The sequence below is a fragment of the Sesamum indicum genome, linkage group LG3, assembly GCF_026168435.1.
Source record: "Sesamum indicum cultivar Baizhima isolate 11 linkage group LG3, ASM2616843v1, whole genome shotgun sequence".
Lineage (NCBI taxonomy): Eukaryota > Viridiplantae > Streptophyta > Magnoliopsida > Lamiales > Pedaliaceae > Sesamum > Sesamum indicum.
In genome coordinates, this window is record NC_142659.1 from 8,071,164 (window position 1) to 8,091,581 (window position 20,418).

The window sequence follows — 20,418 nt, forward strand, 5'->3', positions numbered from 1 at the left end:
TACCAATTTTTAGTTTTTATTTCTATTTTATGCACAAAATGAGCTCCACTGTAAAACTACAAAATAGAAATGCATGTGATTTGAGAGACTACCGGTACCAAATTTGAGCTGCACTATAAAACTACAAAATAGAAATGTATGTGATTTGAGAGAATACCGGTACCGATGATTCAAGGATAGAAAATTCAAATTTTAAAAATATAATATTATGGATTATAAAACTTTTTATATTTATTTCAAATTATATTTTGTGGAATATTGATGAATTATAATTTTTTTTATATAAGTCATTACAATTCTCTTTCTTAAATCTTTATTAAAATCCAAATCTTTCCATCCTGAGAAAATTTTTCTAAAAAGACTTTATAAAAAATATATCACCAATTAACATGGAAGGGAAAGATATCCGAATCGACTTCTGAACTGTTTATAAGTACTCCTAATATTTACATCTCAGCCAAAATCAACCTTGTTATTATCCAACACAAATATATCTCTACCGTCTCCAATATTGCAATATATGCAGGAAAAAATGAGTTGCATCAAGAATAAATATGTAAAAACTTCAGTGTAGCTTGCAATTTCAACCCCTTCAATATTTGTTCCTGATCGCAGCAAGTCTTTCCTACCATAAAACGCGGAACAAAAACCAGTTCTTTATTCGGATTCAGAATCCGAGAGCAATGGTATTTGTTTTGCATCTTTTGGCTCTACGTCAGTGATGGAAGGCGGTATAGGTTGGTTTGAGGCTTTTCTTCGTCTACTCCTTCGCCCTGGTTTGTTCTCATCCTGCAGTTGACATACAAAAAACAACATTAGATCCAACATCATAAGAAAATTTCATAGTTGAGTTTAATAGGAACACAAACATGCAGAATTGTGTAAGTATATAGAAGCATTCTATGTGATGTTAATAACATAAAAACGGAGGGGTTTAACTGAGAGGCAAACAAATTCACATACACCGAATAGGTTTAAGGAGGTATGCAAGAGTCAGACTTGTGTAATGGAATTTCAAGTGCTCATGCATGCAGTTGCTTACTGGGAATGGAATGAGTGTTGGACACGATACTCTGTACCTTTTCTTGGTTAGGTTCGTTTTGGTTGCCGGGTTTAATTGATCGGCTTCTGTTCAGATAAATCAGACCAGATGACATCAAAGCAACCAACATCAAGGAAGGGCCGATTCTTGGATCGCTAAGGTGATCAGGTATACTGGATATGAATCCACTGATCCATTCTCTCATGTTTCTTCCAGAAGAAATCAAGTTGGAACTCTTTGACCAGATCTGATCTCCGTCCTCAGGCACCAGCTCAGGAGCTCTTGTTTTCTGCAGAATAAGGAATGCGTATTTGAGAACTGCAATAAGGAAGATGACTTTGATTACTGACACCCTAGCCTCATCTATAGCAGTGGTATAATGAATGGGTAGAGAAAATAAACAGCAGTTGGCTCCAGTTTCTGGATGATGGTCAAATGTGAATGAGGAATGTATAGAATGATTACGTTAAGACAGCCTGCTGACATCTCCTAGAAATTGCTAAAGTCCAAACACTAGCAACAAAATGAGTAGAAGGAATGTAAATGCAACTCAAATAGCATCAGAAGTGAACATCAGAATCATCGTTGATATAGTCATACAAGAATCAAGATAAAATAAATGGAGTACATGCGGACGTCAGCATGATATCGCTCAGCACACTAACAAACCTTTCACCAGAGCAAGCTGCTCACAGCTTAAATCCATTTCGAGGAAAGAACAGGTAAGGGCAAGCCCATAGCATCTAGAACTCAAAACTAGCATGTACCCTGAATGTGTGTGGGTGTGGGTGCACAGCTCTTTTCTCATAACAGATATAACCACACATAAACACACACACACACACACACAGAGGGAGAGAGATTGTCAAACAGAATATAACACAAGAAACAAAAGAATAGGAGGATGAGATAAGGAACGGAATCCTGCAGTCACCTGATAGAAAAGCTAATTTTCAGGACTTGCAAAGAGTTTAGGGACCAACTTACAAAAGGAGGGAGTTCTCTGGTGTCACCATCTTTAATTGTTTGAGAAATCCATGTTATGATCTGGGAATTGAATCAAATTTTCAGTGATAAGAGTCATTACATAATCTATGAAGCATGCATGATCGAAGCTGTTAAGTAAATACCTGAACTACAACCTGCAAAAAAGTATTCCTTCCATATAATATGGTTAAAAAATGCGCAAAGAGAGCTCATGAATGAAAGGCAACTTAAGCGAAAACCCAATGCATAAAATACGATAACCTGAAACTAATGTCTACAAAAAGCGAAGTTATTTCACAAACATAGACTTTGAAAGAGCACATAACTTTCTAAAGAATTCTAACCTCTGAAATTTCGCCCGATCCGTTGTACTTAGCAACAAGTGTGGATACTGGATCAGCTTCAGTATGATACAAAGAATGGAAGATACTGTTTGCCTGTTTCGACGTGTCCACTTTCTCAGAGTTAGGGTTCCTCTCATAACGCACAATAAACAACCTAGCTACATCCGTCAGACTCTTCCTAGGTCCACATGTCTCATAGCTATTTTCTGAATGAATGTGGAAGAAACAATACCTCTGCATAAAAGGGATAACCTTAGTTATCAATATCACAACATTATGTATAAAATGCTTTAGTAAGATGAGAAAAGAATACTATTACAAGAAGAGAGTTGCTTTATAAAAGCATATGCTAGTTGGCAAATCAATAACAAGCTTGGACATTTTTGGAATAATCTTGCTGTTAAGCAAATTTCTTCAGCTAGAGAAAGATTAGCAGATGATTTTTCATTTTTCATTAAACATCTTGACCATTGGTTGAGAAAAAAACACAGATCTTAATAAATGTCATTCCAAGTGATTTTAGGTCAATCTCCTCCAATAGGTTTACCATGAATGCTAGTCCCATTAGTTTCCAATAGGCACAATGAAAACATCATTTTACCAAACCATATTAATCTACTCACTCAGTATATTAGAATATTTAAATGTGTATAACCAGATGTGGATATATTGAATGTAAATTTTGGACAAATGAAACTTAATAAAAAATAAAATTAATTGAAGGCTGTCTTAGGCTCTAGAACAGCATCAGGAAGAGGAAAATAAGCGACCAGGCATCAGACTAGAACTTAGAATGTTTGATACATCACACGATCACACAAACGCTTCAAAGCTTCTATAATCAATGGGGAGACTGCAATTCAAATCAAGCCAGTAATAGTCTACACCAGATATGGCATGTTTCAGAAATTGGAAGTTTATCAAAGTGACAACCAAACTAAGCATACTTTAATCTGAAATAATGCATGCCATAACTAGACTTAACAAGTAAAACCAGTTGAAGCTTACAAAATACCATGATTCGAAAACAATAGAAACCCAATCAAGAGTTTCCAGAAAGAACTCAAATAGGGCTACAGGGAAACATACATTTCCACAGAAATACTTTCTTGAATGTTGTATCACTCATTAGTGGGCCAAATCTCCCCAAGAATAAGATGACCCAGTTCCCGATAGCTACTACTTCTCTTATAGAAGACTAGCACATTAACAATATTATAAAACTAAGCCAGACCATCATTATAGTGCAGTGTTATGCAAAACCCAGAAAAATAATTAACATAAACATGTTTATAAGTAGTTAAATATGATTAACTGCTCTGTCTTTGATATATTATCGGGCAGACTTTCTAATAAAGATACCAGTGAAGTTGAAAAAAATTACAACCAACAGTATTGTAAATGAATCCAGAACAACAATCGAGAACAAAATCAAATGGCAATAGAAGAATGGAGCTCACATGCTGTGCCTCCCCATCTAGCCAAGCAAATGTGAGTCGCTTCTGTTTCAGTGCTATGGCTGCTGGAGCTGACATGGGCTCTTGATCAGCTACATCCGTCGTCCCGTAGTTTGAAAGTTTATCTTGCACTCTGCGCATGATCTTTAAAACATATGTCATTCAGACGACCTTGGAGGTTGCTGAATTAATAAAATTCTTTATATAAAACACAGGCAGAATCTGTATAACTGCATGGGAATATCATGCAATTATCATTTGTGATCCTTGAAGAAATATAATCCCAAATAACCACCTGATGCTACTAGTTACTTAAAACACTCCATGATTTCCGTAACTTGTTCAACCCACTTTTCCCTTGGGTTCTATAATTCTATGAATTTAAGCATTATTTTTCCCGTATGAATTACCTATTAAGAAAAGGAACAAAATAAGTAAAGACTCATAATGCAAGAATGACACATAGAGACCATTTCAAAGTCCTAATACCACATAATTAGTATTAAGACAGACAGACAAACACACAGTGAGGAGGAGGAAAACAAAGAGAAAAGAATAATGAGCTCACTTCACGCATTTCATTGAGTTCCTGGCTTGGCCTCCCAGCAACAAGGGCACAATACCAAATCTTGGTACCACTTCCGGCGCGTGAATAGCCATGGACGTCACAGCCTAACTCCATTGAAGTTACATTTCTCAGCTGTGGAAGCACTGAAAGCACATAACAAGAGATTCAAACTAAAACCATTTTTACAGTTAAGGTTCCTTCAGAAAAATCTCAACCATAAGCAAAGACCAGTTATCAAAGACTTCCTGTACTCATTTACTTGTCAAAACCAGAAGAAAGTAACCCTAGAATGCTAAAAGAGGGTAGGACCCTAATTATTCCAGGTGGTCTTGGAACGAGTAAAATTCAAATCTGGTGATCAAAATTTCCCCCTCACCATTTCTATTCAGAGCAATCGAACTAAACTGAAATTATGTGAAAAGGTTTTGTGTTAATCACGTCAGTTGTAACTTGATCAAAGAAGCATTCTAGAACAAGGCTAAGAACAAGTCTGGTTTATTGTTTTCCAGGAAAAAAAACCTTGGTGTGGATTGTAAGACATCTGAAAATTTCCCCTCGAGACGAGGCAATTTGAGGCCAACAGTCAACATATGGAGCAACCCGAAACAGAAAACTTAAAGAGTTATACAATGCCAAAAAGGATAACTATCATGTGACTAGTGACTACAATTTGCAAAAATATGTCTTGAAATGCATAACTTTATATTAGACAGCAGCAACATCAATTTCAACTACCAAAATTAAAATGAGAGCAGTAACATGTTCGAGACAAGGTTTAATTTTACGTATGACACAAATGCAATTAACTTAAGAGTAGAAAGGGCAACTGTACCATGATTTTTGTTCTTCTCCAAAATATCTATCAACGACGAAGTATTGACCGATCCTGAAAATAATAAAGACTTATTAGCTAATACCTAACAGAATAATGTGAATTTATGAGCTCATACATATCCACCTAACTTGAATCATCTAACTATACAAGTATAAAAGAACTGCTACATGCCTTGATAAACAACAGGTTCAACTCCGGGATCTTTCAAAAATACTATCGCAGGAGCAGAATCCACACGAAACCTGTTGTATGGAAAATATGAAATGATAACAAATGTCTAAGGAAAATAAACTTGATTCAATAAAATGGTATATAGGATGCTGTATAAATGTCTCCAGTTTGATAAATGAATCTTAAAATTTTCAGCAAAACCTCTATGAGTGAAGAGTTTGTTTTCTCTTTCTCTGTCATTGGGTGCAAAGAAGTTCCCACACTAATTTAGTCGAATAGCCAACTTAAGATGTGAACTTGACCAGAACTTGTGATCACCTGCTCTTACTTCTGTTTGGCAAAGGCAATCTAGCTCACAACAGATCTCACTAATATAAATATGGATAAGTCAATCTACAACTTATCAAAGTCAGACATCACCTGTCTAAACAGTACTAAGACTAAGTATAGAAGTTCAGAGCATATTGAATCTCCATATAGAGGAACCATACTGAAAAAGGCGCACCTAATAATTACATCTGCATGTTATTCGCTGGAATGTGACTGCAGCTAGTTTATAAAATTTGCAGGATCAAAAGATCATTCTTGACTTCATTGAATTTAAAATAACTATTATGTGCTTCGTTCGACCGCATAAAATGTGCCAAGCAAATCCAGAAGAATGTAATAAGGAACAAAACACAGAGAAAAGTCAATGAGTGAACAAACATAAAAAATCCATGCACACAGAAAAGGACCTGTTCTGATACAGAGACAAGGAAAAGAAAAAGAACAAATACAAAATCACATACATATTCCACCAGAAAGCAATTTCGTCTTCTTTCACATAGAGTGAAGGCAAACATGGCATGCCTCTTCTGACACAGAGACAAGGAAAAGAAAAAAACAAATAGAAAACACATACATATTCCACCAGAAAGCAGATTCGTCTTCTTTCCATAGAGTGAAGGCAAACGTGGCATATGGCGAATAGTTTTTAGCGGCCTGACGAATTAATGGAGTAGCACGTTCTCCAGTTTTTGAGATGAAAATTACTTTAACCTACCAGGATAAAGTTGTAAAAGAATTAGGGGCCCAAGCACCTAATGAAGCCACTCAAGTTCAAGTAATCCAGCAAAGAGAGAAGTTTCAACTGACAATTTACATCTCCTAGCACAAGATAAAAATTAAAAGAAAAGAGAACAGACCAAAATGCTGTAGGATCATGACAAATGCCGATTAGCATAATAATAAACAAATTTGAGCACTACCATACACCACATGAAGAAAAAGGTAAAGCTCATGGCCGACCAATTGGACAAAGTCTAATCGTCATAGTTAAAGCAATACCTTTATTTGTTAATTACCATTAGTCATTTGCTGATTTTAGTAATTTAAGCATTAAGTTTGCCAGTTTATTCACTTTCTTATTCTGGGATTTGAGTCCTGATCTCAGGAGATCTGGGTATTCTAACTAAGGAACTCGAAATATTCCAGTTCTTCATTTCCTACTAATTACTAATTCAGTTGCTATAATTATAAAAACAGTTCCTCTCAGAAGCATCTGAGATTCAGATAGAACCAACCTTCTATTTTGTGTTTCCTCTATCTTATCTCTTAAGCAAGTTCTGATTACCCCTCCTGCCAAGAATGAGAAGACCTTGACAGGGAATTTTGTTTACCAATTCGGAACCAGCATCTAGGGACAGCCTATAGATGAAGGCAAGGGTTCCTCAGGCTTAGGCTCCATAATGAGAGAAGATGTGGGAGTTCCAAGGATGGGTTTAAAGTTTCAAATGCCAGGGGCCTATAGAAGCACATTCTTGAACTCCAGTAGGTGGACGACGGTGTAACCCCAATTCCTTAGAACAAAAGAAACTGCTAAAGACGATGAGAAATTTTTGGACCAAATTAACTGTTCTCTCAAGCATTGTAATAAGCTCGAGCCAAAGTAGACTTCCAGAAAAGTTGGTGGAAGGGCTAGCATGATGAAGTATACCATGATTGGGAATTGGGTATCACCTATTATGTGAGAGGAAGCAAACAGCAGAAGACATAAAGTACCAAAAGTAAAGAATTGAAGTCAACCGCTCCTAAATGGTAGAAAAACTGGAGATAAGGGAAAAGGACAACATAACACATACCTAAATGGAGTGTTCTTTTCTACTACTAAACATTTACATTTTTAAATCATATTTTATGCATACTTTCATGATATAGAACAAAGGAAGTTAAGTATTGGCTCCGTAATTAATCACTTCATTTGGTCATCATAAGTTGGATAAAATTAGTGCTTGTTATTTAACAGGTTTTGATGCAGGCCTAATTTTTCTCTTACTACAGTTTATGTTTGGTAGAGTCAGTAATCACCATAGAAACACTGTTCAAAAGGTTTGATACCAGTACTTCTTTTAATTGTACTGTAGAGTCATTATCATGGAAAATTTTGTATATTATCTGGTCAACTATTTTTCATAACACAGCCACCAATAAATTTTTAATAGCAAGCAATCACCAATCACATGCTTCTCATGGTGATAAATGCATGTGTTTTATCAAATCAGAAAACTAAAAGAATGAGCAATAAATTATAGAAGTACTATGTATTTGTGAGATAAGAGCACAAACTATACCTGATGAGGTTTACCCTTAGCCAGAAAATTATGCACCTAAAAAAGAAGTAAATTTCATATTAAAGCTGATAATCAAAACCACAAAGTGGAGAAAGCGGGCATCTTTCAAGTGATTTAGACTTAAGGGGCACAAACATCATTGAGATATTTGAAAAAACTTAACATTTAGGATATAGCTACAAAAAAGTATTAGAATATGTTTAGGAAACTATCTCTGGCTATTTGGCACATAAAATGGATTTAGTCAATTACAGATACAATATAGAATTTTCTAAAATCACATAATTTTTGGAAAAAGAGGAAATGAAAATTGCAATTAATTCATTTATGACTCCTCAGAATTATCACAATTACCTTCTAGTTAAAACAGAGATCAAAGTTGAGGTTTTCATAAATGTTTAAACATATGAATTTTAATATACATCCAATTTCTAATTTTTCTTGTATTCAAACAAAATCTATAGGCTGAACCCAAACCCTAATACTTCGATCGTGAAACCTCAAAATTTTAAGGGCAATGAATGAGGACAAGAGTCTTTGCTGAATCATTTCCAAACATGGAATATGTATCAAATAAATTTGAAACTTGGCACTTGAGGCCAACTTATAAGAAATTTATATTATATCACCTGTCACTGAAGAAAGGAAAAAAATAATTATTCCTATGTGTTTAGGTCACCAAGGTAGCAACATCATGAAAATCCACTTGCACATATAAGAGTATGTCAGCAGAAATGTGATCCTATGATGGAAGTAATGAAGCAATCTGCCAAGACCCTACGTGTTTTATCTCTTCATGTTTATTTAATTAGTAGTTTATCCTTATAACAAATAGAAAACAAAGCATGCACCAGATATGCTGAATTTGAGCAATAAAGAGGCAGAAAGAATCAAAATTTATAGACACAAAAGAGCACGTCATTGTAAATGGCTCATCAGGTAAAGATACATATGACCCAAACGAGAAAAACAAACAATTACAGTTCAGATACTCTGAAAAAATAACTCTTAAGTATACAGAGGATTCAATACTTTTTGTCTTGGCCAGCATACACCCAAGCAGATAAGATAACCAAACATCATTAGGAGGAATTCCAGACAAAAACGACAAATGTCACAATGCACAATGAATCTAATGGATTACCACTGACTCCTTGAAGTAATATGGAATGCGAGGTAAATTGAGGATGCTTGTAGCCACCCAGTCTGTTATTCCATCAACAGAGAGCTCACCCTTGTACCTAGGGACACAAACCAATTTAAGACTACAAATTCAGAAAACAAAAATTGAAAAAGAAATAGCCTAATTTCTTTAAATATAAAGGATTTATCTGAAGAGGAAACACACCTAGAAAGACAACTTGAACTTTTACACCGAGGTGGAAAAGCCAAAACTACTGGAAGTCCTACAAATTTCGATACAAGCACCCAAAACAGCGAGAAAAAGTAAGCAAATCATACTAACTTCCTTTGTCACTAATTTACACAATAAAGAGGCATGATCAGTAACCATATTAGCAAAATGACCTTCACTCAAAATATTAATCCAAATAAACAGTGATCTCAAAAGGGCGCATATTACCCACCCCATATAAAATATATTTCTCCTGTAACTATTTATAGTCGATGGTGTTCACATTGATGTACAACTCTCACAGAGTTGTTGGGTGGGAATGAGAATTGTATATGTTAAATAACAATCAGAAAAAACTAAAAAACAGATGAATCTGGAGAGAGAAACAAAAGGTAACCACAAACAAACTATATAGCATTCTCTACAATAATGCTTTGTGCAATGAAATAGTATTCAAACTGTGCTGCTCCAACAAAACAGAATCTTTTGATTAAGGTCTGGGATGTTCGTCCGAAATGTTTGGATAAATGTTGAATCCATCAATAGACGTGCATATACAAGACTTGGATTTGGAGAAGGCACTGTTTCTTAAGAGCGTCTTATGCGGCAGCACCCTAGTTTTTTGGTATTTTCAACTTCGATCTAGATTGCATAAAGCACAGGATGATACTCAGCTCTGAGGTCTGCCTCTTGTTACATCTCAAGTTTTAAGAAAGAAATAACTTAGTAAACACTATTAAAAATACAACACACAATTCTGTTATAGCAATAGTATAAATGCCATAAAATTGAAAGGGAAACTAGATTCTAGAGGGACCAATAATTCAAGCATGCTGAAGCACTTGTCATTGTAAGGATGTATTAACAGGGACAAGCGAAGTTACAAACTGCTACATAAAATCAGAAGTACAGAGATTTCTGAATGAATTGGAGCATACAACCAGTAATTATCAGCACGTTGCTCTTACCTCTTCTAAAGAAGGGCTTTCCACTGGGTTTTTTCTCAGCTAAATATATAGCAAGATGAACGTCACCAAGTTCAACCACTCCAGTATTTGCAACCCCATTCAGCAAATTAACTAAATAAAAGAAAAGAAGAAAACCAAAAGCGTGCCGCTTAATAAAGAAGTCAGAGATATTACAGCCTAAACTTTAGCGGAAAGCATCTCACCAACTCTCTTCCATGTAGTAGAAAATTGTGCACAACGGTTGCTTCTAGATGAAGTTACCTATACCAGATGACAGAATGTAATAAAGAATAAGCGTATTTGGAAAATAACAAATTCTCTTAGCAATAAATAACACTAATAAGAATATTAGAAATGTCAAATAAAGCAGATGGGATGCAGGAACAGTATACTTTAAGTAGCTACATTATTGCAAAAGGTGCAGGTTAACTGGTTCAAACATAACATTTTCAACACTTTGACAATGGTGATCAGTAGATGGAAAGGTAGGCATTTAATGCATGATAAAATTAGAAACAAATAAGAAAAGAACTCTAAAATCTTGAGAAATATCTAGTCATTGTCAGAATCCTTATGAGTGAAGCAGTATCTAGCGTTCAAACTCAAAACGGAGAGAAACAAGCTATTAATGTCAAAAACATTTCATGATTGGTTATCAATAGTGGACCCCTGGAGCAATCCACCAAACAAATTAGTTTTTTCTCCAGAATTCAATGTTCTCGTCATGTGAAACATGAACATACATCATAGAGATTTCTCAATTGTGATATGCAACAAAGCCCCACAGTTGCAAAAGGATGGTATAGATTAGATCTTGAATTCAAGTAAATCTTGTATCACAAGAAAGTGGGTTTCTTCGTCATTGACCTAGGAAAAGAAAAATAGGGACGGCATCCATAGGATCAGCCTCCAATTCAATTTTGGATGGGAAAGTTTCATTAAGAAACTCTATTGAACAGATTTATACATAAATTAGGTGACAAACATTCATGATTAATATAACATCGCAATGTCTAAGTGAATGAAACTGGTGGAACTATTCTAAGAAACATAATTGTTTATGCAATAGCTCAATCACAAACATGAAACATGGTCTATTTTTCAGTTCATCTGCATACTGAAATCAAAGAGAAAAATACTCCAGAATTGCTGTTGTTCAAAGAGAACCTGTGGGCAGTTTATACAAACTTAAATGTTGTAGAGATTGATAGTTGTAAAATTTTGTAGTTTGATTAGTATCTAACCTTAACTTATTTAGAGTCAATGGTAAAAGATCATTTCCAACTCAGACACATTTTTTTTTGGTAAAATAGACACACATTTTTTACAATATAATAACAAGCAAATTTGCTCGCATCTGTAACTTGAAAGGCATCCAGTTCCTACATCTTACAGTCCTTTCCTACAGAGAGAATGTACGTAATAAAGTTATGATATTTAAAATTCTGAAAACTGATGTCTCACTGGCCAGAGCTTTTTCACTTAAGGTTTGCCTTTTACTTTTCCTTGTTTTAATGAAAGCATATACAACATGGGTCACAGATATAGGGATTATGCAACAGAGAGGGTCAAAGCAATCATCTACAGAAGGAATGAAGAACATTTATTTGTTATGAGCTAAAAGTTCAAAACTTAGAATTGCATTTGAGTATGTAAGTTTTCACCTGCAACTGAAGAAAATGTGGTCTGTCAAATTTGGACCTTCTGAAGATGTTATGCAATACAGTACCAGACAAGATGCATGATAGTTGACAGGACAATAAAGTTCTTTAGAGGCTTCAGACCTCTTTCCCTATAGAGCAGATTGGCACCACTGACTATTTATACCTTATTAACTTTATATGATAGCACTTTAAAGATTTACTCTCATACTGACTCCATATCAAGCAACGAAATCCATGGATAACTTCCTCATAAGCTTCAAAGGAACAAATTAATTCGTTCTTTCCTTAAAAAAAAGAAAGAAAATTAAACAAAGCATCAGGGCTTTGTTTGTCTTTGTTTGTCTGGATATTACAAATTAATGATTAATCATGCACTGTAAGGAACTAAGGACTCATACTACTATGGAAATAGAGGAATAATTTCTTCTGTGTGATAAGCCAAATGAATAATTGGGTGTTGGTGGTTTGCAAAGAAATAAAGACTTATCATTAGTTGATTTCCAAAATTAATAATGACTGCTGATGGTAAGAATAGCAAAGATTTAAACATAATAATTTTGCATAAATGAATAAAACCGAAAGGTCATGTGGAAAGCCCAACTATAGTTACTATACAACAAGAGATATGTCACACCTGTAGCAGCAAAGCCTTGTCCTCTTCAAACATGGATAAAAAGTTCTTGGAGTTGATAAACCTGTAATCCTGATCTGCAGGATCTAAGGTGATGAACACAGATATATGAATATACAACAGAAAGTTATATAAAAGTATAAAGAGAAGCATGCTCAAAAGACTATTTCTTTAAAGCGTAGGTAAACAAGATAACAGGTCATCAAATATGGAAGGTCTTCACCAACCAAAGGAAGCAGCCTTTAGCAATGGAAGGTCAATTTCAGAAATATGTTTCCCAGAATAATGCTCCTCAACCTTTTCAAGAATGTGCTGAAAATCCAACAAGAAACAGCATCAAATGAAAGATGACAAAACATTATGGAGAATGATGTCAAGCAGGAAGGAGAAGGCTTTCTAGCTAATAATATATTAATATAGCAAACAAGATCCAATCAAAAGGAGGTTGACAGACAATAGAACATACAACATGTTCGTCAATGTTAAATATGTCATAATCTCTCTTCAACAACTGATCTGTCAGCAGCTCAAAGGCATACCGGACCTGCAAAACCGACCATATTGAGCATTGTAACCTTTATTTCATATATTTTGATTGGAAGAAGAGCTTTTTCCTGAATAATTGAATTACACCAAGAGTGCAGTAGAATAAATCTTGTTATGGTGATGTTCCAATGGGCTCTCTCGACTTTGTCTTGTTCGATCTAGACTAAAGCAGCTAAAAGAAAGAACGTCCCAGAACTTAAGGTCAAGAATTTATAGGAGACATAGATTCATCTTATGCTGTATTTTCAATCCTAAACAGTTCTCTATCTCCTAACTGAGACAAAAAAGAAAAAGCAAAAAAGTGAAATATAAATTTTGTGGGTCACTGGTCAATCATAAGTTTCTACATGCCAACTTTACTTAATATTTACCAATAGATTTGTAAGTAAAACAACATCGTGTGAAGTATGATATGCAATGGCATCGATCAAGTAAATTAACTAAAAATTCTTCATATTACTTGAATTTCTAAACATTAATAGAAGCCTGCAAAGGGATTTTAGTATGCTATGTGGAAATGAGACAGTCATGGCTGTGTCTTTTTAAAAACTTTTGGAAACTGCTTTGTAAAAAGAAAAAAAGAAAAAAAAGAAGAAGAAGAAGAAGTGCCTCGCATTTCCTGGAGTCCAAAAACTTCACATAAAACAACTAGATGGCAAATTCAATAAACACCTCATCCAAGAAATAACTATAGAAGTTTCACTTTACCAGCATGATTCAAGTGGTTGGCGTGTTTCAAATTAAATATGATCACACAGTCTGGCTTTGAGAAATGAGACTAGGAACACTATCTCATATACAATTGTAGAAGTTCATTAACATAAATAATCCAAAGTTATAATGTACTTAAGTTATTCATATAATAGCCGCACTTTACCAGATATGTAATTATTAGATTCACTATGTAATAGCAATACTGTTTAACGATAGAATAATAATTCATACATATTAATTTCTTGAACATGCTGGGAGAACTATTTTATTTCCCTCAGATTAGCATGTTATTTAAGCGGTTGAACATATACCCCACTCCAGCAAAGCCACCTGGTTTAAGATGGTTGATTATTTATCATAAGTGCCATTTACAAGAAGCAACTTACAGGTTTTCAACCAGTGTCAGTTTCATTATCACTTGTATGATGATCTCATCTATTGATTTTAGTTCTTTTTACCAAAATCGGTCGAAGTTAAGACATTGGTGGCCGAACTGTGAACATAGAAGCAAGACTGGAATAGGGAACAATGGAAGTGCCACTATCAATCTCGTACATTAATTAGCAATGAAATATTACATTCATAAGGTAAAGCACTGATCAGTTTCCAAAATAAGATCACAAAATCCTCTGTCAATTGATATTGCTTGACTTCCCCCATCTGAATGAATATTCTTGTTAGTCCATATTCACTCTCTTAATTTAATGATAACGAGCTACCATACAGTAGTATTTGGAGAATTTCTAAACAGCTAACATCTGGTCTCAAGATAAAAAAGATTCATTGTTGATTCTGCATCAAGAATTTTCTACTTGACTGAAAATGATAAAAACACAGTTGGAAAATTTCAATTGTTGACTGAGTAGAGCATGATTTACATTTTGTACCAGAGTTCCAACTTGATTATACCACTATTGGCAGTACAAGTATGCCATTGATTTGTTGGTAAACAGATGAGATGAAAAGTGAATATGTGGCGTACTACTGATCAGCTTAAGCTGGCAAGAAGCGAACTGATGAGTTTGACCAAGGACATATGCCAAATTTACCATGAAGCCCTAGATGAATGATAAAATGCACAATGACTAACAGAAGTTAAAACAAATTCTGTAGCATAACAAAAATTACAGCAATTTTGGGCACTTAGATCAAGGCCGATGAGTGCTCAGGCTACCAAACCCCAAACATTAGGTCAAAAGCTCTACCAATTGTATGATACTGGCATCGTTTCACCTGTACACTATCTTCCTCCTTCAATAAGGTTATAATATTGAGAAGAAAATAAGAAAACCACAAGACACAAGGAAGTTGTTCAAACAATTTCCAACCTGTTGATTTTGCTACACAATATGTTACTAAGCAGATTAGGCATGCATAAGCGGATTAGTTGTGAGCTGAGCTGAGCTGAGAGTACAAGATCATGAACATTTATTTATGTATAATGATAACTTTAACAAAACATCTCAGATGTTTCACGTGGGATGGAACAAGGATACCAAATGTCACATCTCAGTATCTCACTCTTTTCACGGACAAGAGAAAGAGGAGTGATCATCAATTTGGGAAAAAGTTGGCTTTCCTCTTTGATGTCAAGCCAGAACTGCCAATGTGATTTTGCATGGCTTCTTAAGAAGGAAGAAGGTAGTCCTCAAAGGTTGGACAGAGTACCCTCATTTAAACAACTTCCTAAAGATGGTATTCAGGATATAAATACAAAAGAACATGACTTTCTGGCTTAAAACGAGGTTTCTAGTGTTTTTACCATTACAATGCCAAAAGAAACAGCAGATACTTCTGAAGGGGTGTGTGTATTCAAACAGTTAGCAAACTTAGTTGTAGTGCTCAAATTGTTGATAAAGCATCCATGTTGCAGGGCATTTGATGTTACAAGGGGCAGTCAAAACACACAAAACAATGGTAGAGACTCTTAATATAACTAAAGAAAACAAGTCCCATGTGGAATTAGATGCGACAGATTGATCAAACTCAACTTCATAAGGAAAAAGAAGTCGAGGAGGAATGATGATGCTCCACTTATGTTTTTCTTTTACATGTAATCAATCTTGAAGAGAAGATCTTAGCATACATTCTGACAAGGAAAACATCAAGAGAACAGCTACAACATCCAACGTCCAACTAGCAAGGCAAGAATGTCAATGAGAGAATCAAATCAACTCAAAAATTAAACATCAGCATATAGTCCTGCCATCTCAAATATTTCCAAATGGCTGTACCACTCATCTTGTTTGTTTCTTCCATTGCAATAGACTACAAAATAGTGTATATAAGAACTCAGTACTAAACAGTGAAACAATTAAATTGAAAGCTTTATCACCTTAAAAGATACAGCAAAGTGCAATAACTTATAAAAGATTATGCGTATTGAAATTACTGTAGCAACTACACAATACGCTAGGGACAATTTGTTACAAACCTTGATAAAATCTACTGCTGGAGGAACTAAAACGCTTGAATTCCTGAAATGTAGAAAAAGTTAGTCCGAGGAACAAATTGGCTGAATAACCCCGTTTTTTGGAAGGGCAGCTGTTCATTACAGCATCAAATCATGATAACAATTAAAGATAACATATAACCAATCAAATACAATGAATAATGAGATAATAATTTCATTAGAAACATAAGTTAGACAGGTGAGTGTTAAAGCCCAAACGGCCAAACCTATCTTGCAGAGTCTTTATGTCTCAATATTAACCGTTCAGGTAAGACCTCTGGATTTACAGAATAACAACTTACGGGACTCCAGGTTCTGGAGTTTAAGCTTTAATAATATAATATGAACAATTACATTTTACTAATGAATCTTTTTTTATTTAATAATAAATCTTGAAGCTGACAAACTTAATCCTACAGTAGCATAATTATTGATTAACTCGGCACAGTAACAGTGGAGTGCCGAGAATTTCGATTTTTTAACTGTTTTTAACTTTGAACTTGTGACTCTTGTAGCTGCTCTACTGTTTCATAATACTTGATTAATAAACATTCAGGAAGTAACAGTGCCAACATTGTTGGATGTAGTACCAAGAAGCACCTTCATGGAGGATAAGTAAAATAAGTTCAACAACAATATATAAGGTTAACGAGAAAAAGAACAACCCACAAAGCATTGGCATCTCCAAGAAGAGTAAATACTTTAAAACTGCATGTCCCTTGACAATGAAGGAGCTTGTCGTGCAGGTGAACATCTTACTCTTACAAAGAGAGCTGTTTGTCCTTGAATTATCTATTGTTCACTGAACAAGGACCACATTTGACATACAGAAGCAGATCTATGTCATACTAATTTTTTCAACCTACTCAGTAAAGTCAACAAGCAATCGCCGTGGTAAATACACTGCTTGCCTATAGTGCATAGCTTCAAAGTACTGTCTTTGCTAGCTAAATCCCCACGAAATTATATAGGAAGGAGTTCTAAATTTCTGAAAAAGTGTCATTCATTTATCTACAGAAGCAACTTTAAACTCAATATGACATTCACTTAGACAAAAAATACAAAGGGATACTAAATTTTTGGCTGATCCTACATAGAATTTCGATATACTTCTGCAAGCTAAAGCCAGTAAAGCAGATATTCACTTGATAATTAGCAATATCCCTTTCATTTGGTTGAAATGCTCTATTGTTTCCTCAACATTAGATGAAAAATACCCTGCCATTATATCCCTTTCAAATTTAAGAATAGTTGATCCTTTATGGTAAGCATCCCTGTTGTATGATCATGATTGCACACAAAATGCCTTAGGACCATAGAAGAAGAGTTGAAAGAGAAGAAAAAAAGTGGACCACACTCATTAATGTAGTTTGCAGAAACTTAAGGAAGAAAAACTCACAGAACAGGGAGACAAGTATGACTGGCGTTATGAAAGTCTATATGGAGGAACTTAGAGATGATAGTACAATGCTATCCCTTGCTCTAAGTTCATAGGATAAAATGTGCAAGATTTAACTCTCACGCCTGGCCATATGTTTCTCAATTAGTTCATTTTTTATACTAAAGATTCATAACTTCTTGGGCATATTATTCCAACAGGTTCAGATTCGAGATGTTATATGTAGGTGCCATTGACTATCTATGCACACTCCTCAACCCAGAAACTTCTCCAAAGAGTGCACCCCCATCACAAAGAACAAGACCAACAGAATCATGCTTAAATTCACAAATGAAACCATTCAACCACCACAAACTTATGAATGCGCAGAAAAATACACATGTTTAGTGCAATTCCATCTCTAAGCCAAATTAAAGAAATAAACAGAAACAAACAGAAGAACAAAAACTTGCTCCCCAACTCGACTAACTCAAAATTCAGAACATGCTAACAATGCACATCAGCAAAAACTTAAAAAAGTGAACTTGCACTCCAATTTACCATTTGGAGGTGATCTTTTCGTAGGCCCGAGTTACTTCTTCAATGGAACTATACTTGGGGATCCCCAAAACTGCAAAATAACAACAAACACACAAAGAAAAAGAAAACCCATTATAGTTTGACATAAATTAAATAAAAAAAATATGAGATGTTCAAAGGAGGGAATCACTACCATCGTAGTGGGTTGGCGGAAAGTTACTCGGCAAAACGACAAACTGACAGAACAGCGCAGCCATGAGAAACAAAAGAGGAACGTGGTATGCTCTGAGAGTGGACTTCACAGAAGATATCGAGGTCTGATTATGTGCAGGAGTCTGCCGGTCTGGAGTCGCCATGAACGTTAAAATTCTGATCGCCGATGAGAGCGCAGGGACAACGAAAGAAAGGGGCGAGGGAATCGGAGTGGAGCTGTGTTTTAACTTTTATGCTAATGTACACTAGTGATTGAAGAAAATTTCGATATTGTTTGTATTTGTCTTTTGAACTTATTGTTTTGGTGTTTTGAAAATGGGGTGGGAAAAATAGAGATAAATAAGTTTGTATTGAAAATAAATAGTATATTGGTATTTATTTTTTGAGATAATTTAAAATATTTTAAAATAAGTGGTGTAGGTTTTAATAATGAGATTTGGAAAACAAGAATCACTCTTTATTATCAAATCTATATTTTTATATATAAATGTGTATATATATAAATATTATATGTTTAATAATGTATTTTTTTAAGACAAAAAGTATTATTTATTATCAAATCATATCTCTTCTATATTATATATAAGTGTATATATTATTATAGAAAGTTGAAAAATAAAAAAATACACATATAAGGCGTAAAAAATACAAAAATAAATATTGAGTGTGTTTGATCTTGTCTCGAAAAGTTTCAAAACATGAAACCAAACATAGTGTACATTTTCGGCCCATCTTTGAGATGGACCAAATAGGGTGCACTATGTTTATTTTTATTTTTAACTTGTTTGGTGTATTCTGTGGAGATAAAATGACAAAAATAAAGATAAATAAGTATGTGTTAGAGATAGTGTGTATGTTTGGATTTATTTTGGAGATAATATAAAATAAGCATGTTATATTTGATGTTGGTTAGTGAGAGACAAAAAATATTGTTCATTGTCAAATCATATCTCCTTTGTATATATGTATGTGTATGTATATAATTTATTTAGTTGTGAGTGAATAAATAGTATTTTTTAGTCATAACACTGTTCTAAAACACTCAAAAACTAGTAAAAAATGGATAAAATAATTCAAGCCAAACATGAAAATGTTTTGGGCCATCTCTGAAATGGCTCAAAACTGAAACCAAATACTTTGGTATATATTTGGGTTAGTTTATTTTGGAATATGTCTGTGTGTTTTATCATGTTTTTGCACAATTAAAAAATTTGTAAATATTTTCTATTGCATTTTGGTTTGTCTTGGCGGCCTCCAACAAAAGAGACGTATGAGAGCCCACCCCTATCCCTTCCCTAGACGTCGCGGAGTGAAAGCGTCTAATGGATGCACGTTGTCACCGTTGGGGAACTGATGATAGCAAGGCGGAGCGCCACCCACATGGACTGCAAGGGGGAAAGAAGAGGGCGCAACTGAAGACGGAGCAAGGGGTGTGGAATGGGGGAAAAGGGAAGGGAGGGGGGCAAGGGGTGAGAATGGAAATGGGAACAGGCGGCAATGGGGAAGAAGGGGGTGGGGATTGGGTTTCAATCTTTTTTTTTAATAATTTATACTAAATATTATATTGGATAAATACATTTTGCCCTCCATAAACTATTCATCATATAATATTTACTCTTCTAAATTAACAAATGTAACACTTAGGTATCCCCGCCTGGGATCAAACTTATATTTATAGGGGATGTCTCATTTCGATAGAATTTTGCACGTGCACTTTATTCTTGGGCTGGATGGATAGAGGTTGTTAACCACAATCCATTCTTACTCTTTGTTAATCTGGCCAATGCAAGTCAGTCTCCATGTTGAAGGGATCCTTCACCGACGAGGACTCCTAATTTGCAGGGAGTCCTCCTTATTTAGGAGTTTGAGACTTGGAGGGAACCTTCCTCGACATGTGTCTTCCCTGTTGGCTAGAAAATACATTTGGCGGTCTAGGTGTATG

At 34.8% G+C, this 20,418-nt stretch overlaps 1 protein-coding gene across 2 annotated transcripts; it reads right to left on the reverse strand.

Annotated features, from left to right (window-relative positions):
• Positions 1-403: 403 nt before the first annotated feature.
• On the reverse strand, positions 404-18,738 carry LOC105179763 (DNAJ heat shock N-terminal domain-containing protein). 2 transcript variants are annotated; one of them, XM_011103404.3, is made up of 20 exons: positions 18,457-18,738; positions 18,285-18,354; positions 16,328-16,370; positions 13,100-13,177; positions 12,861-12,945; positions 12,637-12,710; positions 10,542-10,599; positions 10,339-10,449; positions 9,365-9,422; positions 9,161-9,257; positions 8,017-8,052; positions 6,309-6,445; positions 5,405-5,475; positions 5,231-5,284; positions 4,399-4,541; positions 3,834-3,974; positions 2,374-2,607; positions 2,030-2,089; positions 1,080-1,331; positions 404-789 (listed from the first exon to the last, which is right to left on the reverse strand). In XM_011103404.3, exons 1-20 carry the CDS (start codon positions 18,617-18,619, stop codon positions 658-660), a joined length of 2,097 nt encoding a protein of 698 aa, XP_011101706.1. In that variant the 5' UTR covers positions 18,620-18,738; the 3' UTR covers positions 404-657. The 2 variants fall into 2 exon arrangements, with proteins under 2 accessions (XP_011101706.1, XP_011101705.1); XM_011103403.3 differs by having other exon boundaries at positions 12,637-12,719.
• Positions 18,739-20,418: the final 1,680 nt, after the last annotated feature.

What these genes read in the sequence shown, in the direction of transcription:
- LOC105179763 (XM_011103403.3), bottom strand. Translation starts at nt 18,619, where the DNA reads ATGGCGACTCCAGACCGGCAGACTCCTGCACATAATCAGACCTCGATA. An exon ending in TCCGCCAACCCACTACGATG is followed by an intron (nt 18,355 to 18,456) that starts GTAGTGATTCCC and finishes GTTATTTTGCAG; the next exon opens with TTTTGGGGATCCCCAAGTAT. An exon ending in TTAACATTGACGAACATGTT is followed by an intron (nt 12,946 to 13,099) that starts GTATGTTCTATT and finishes TTGGATTTTCAG; the next exon opens with CACATTCTTGAAAAGGTTGA.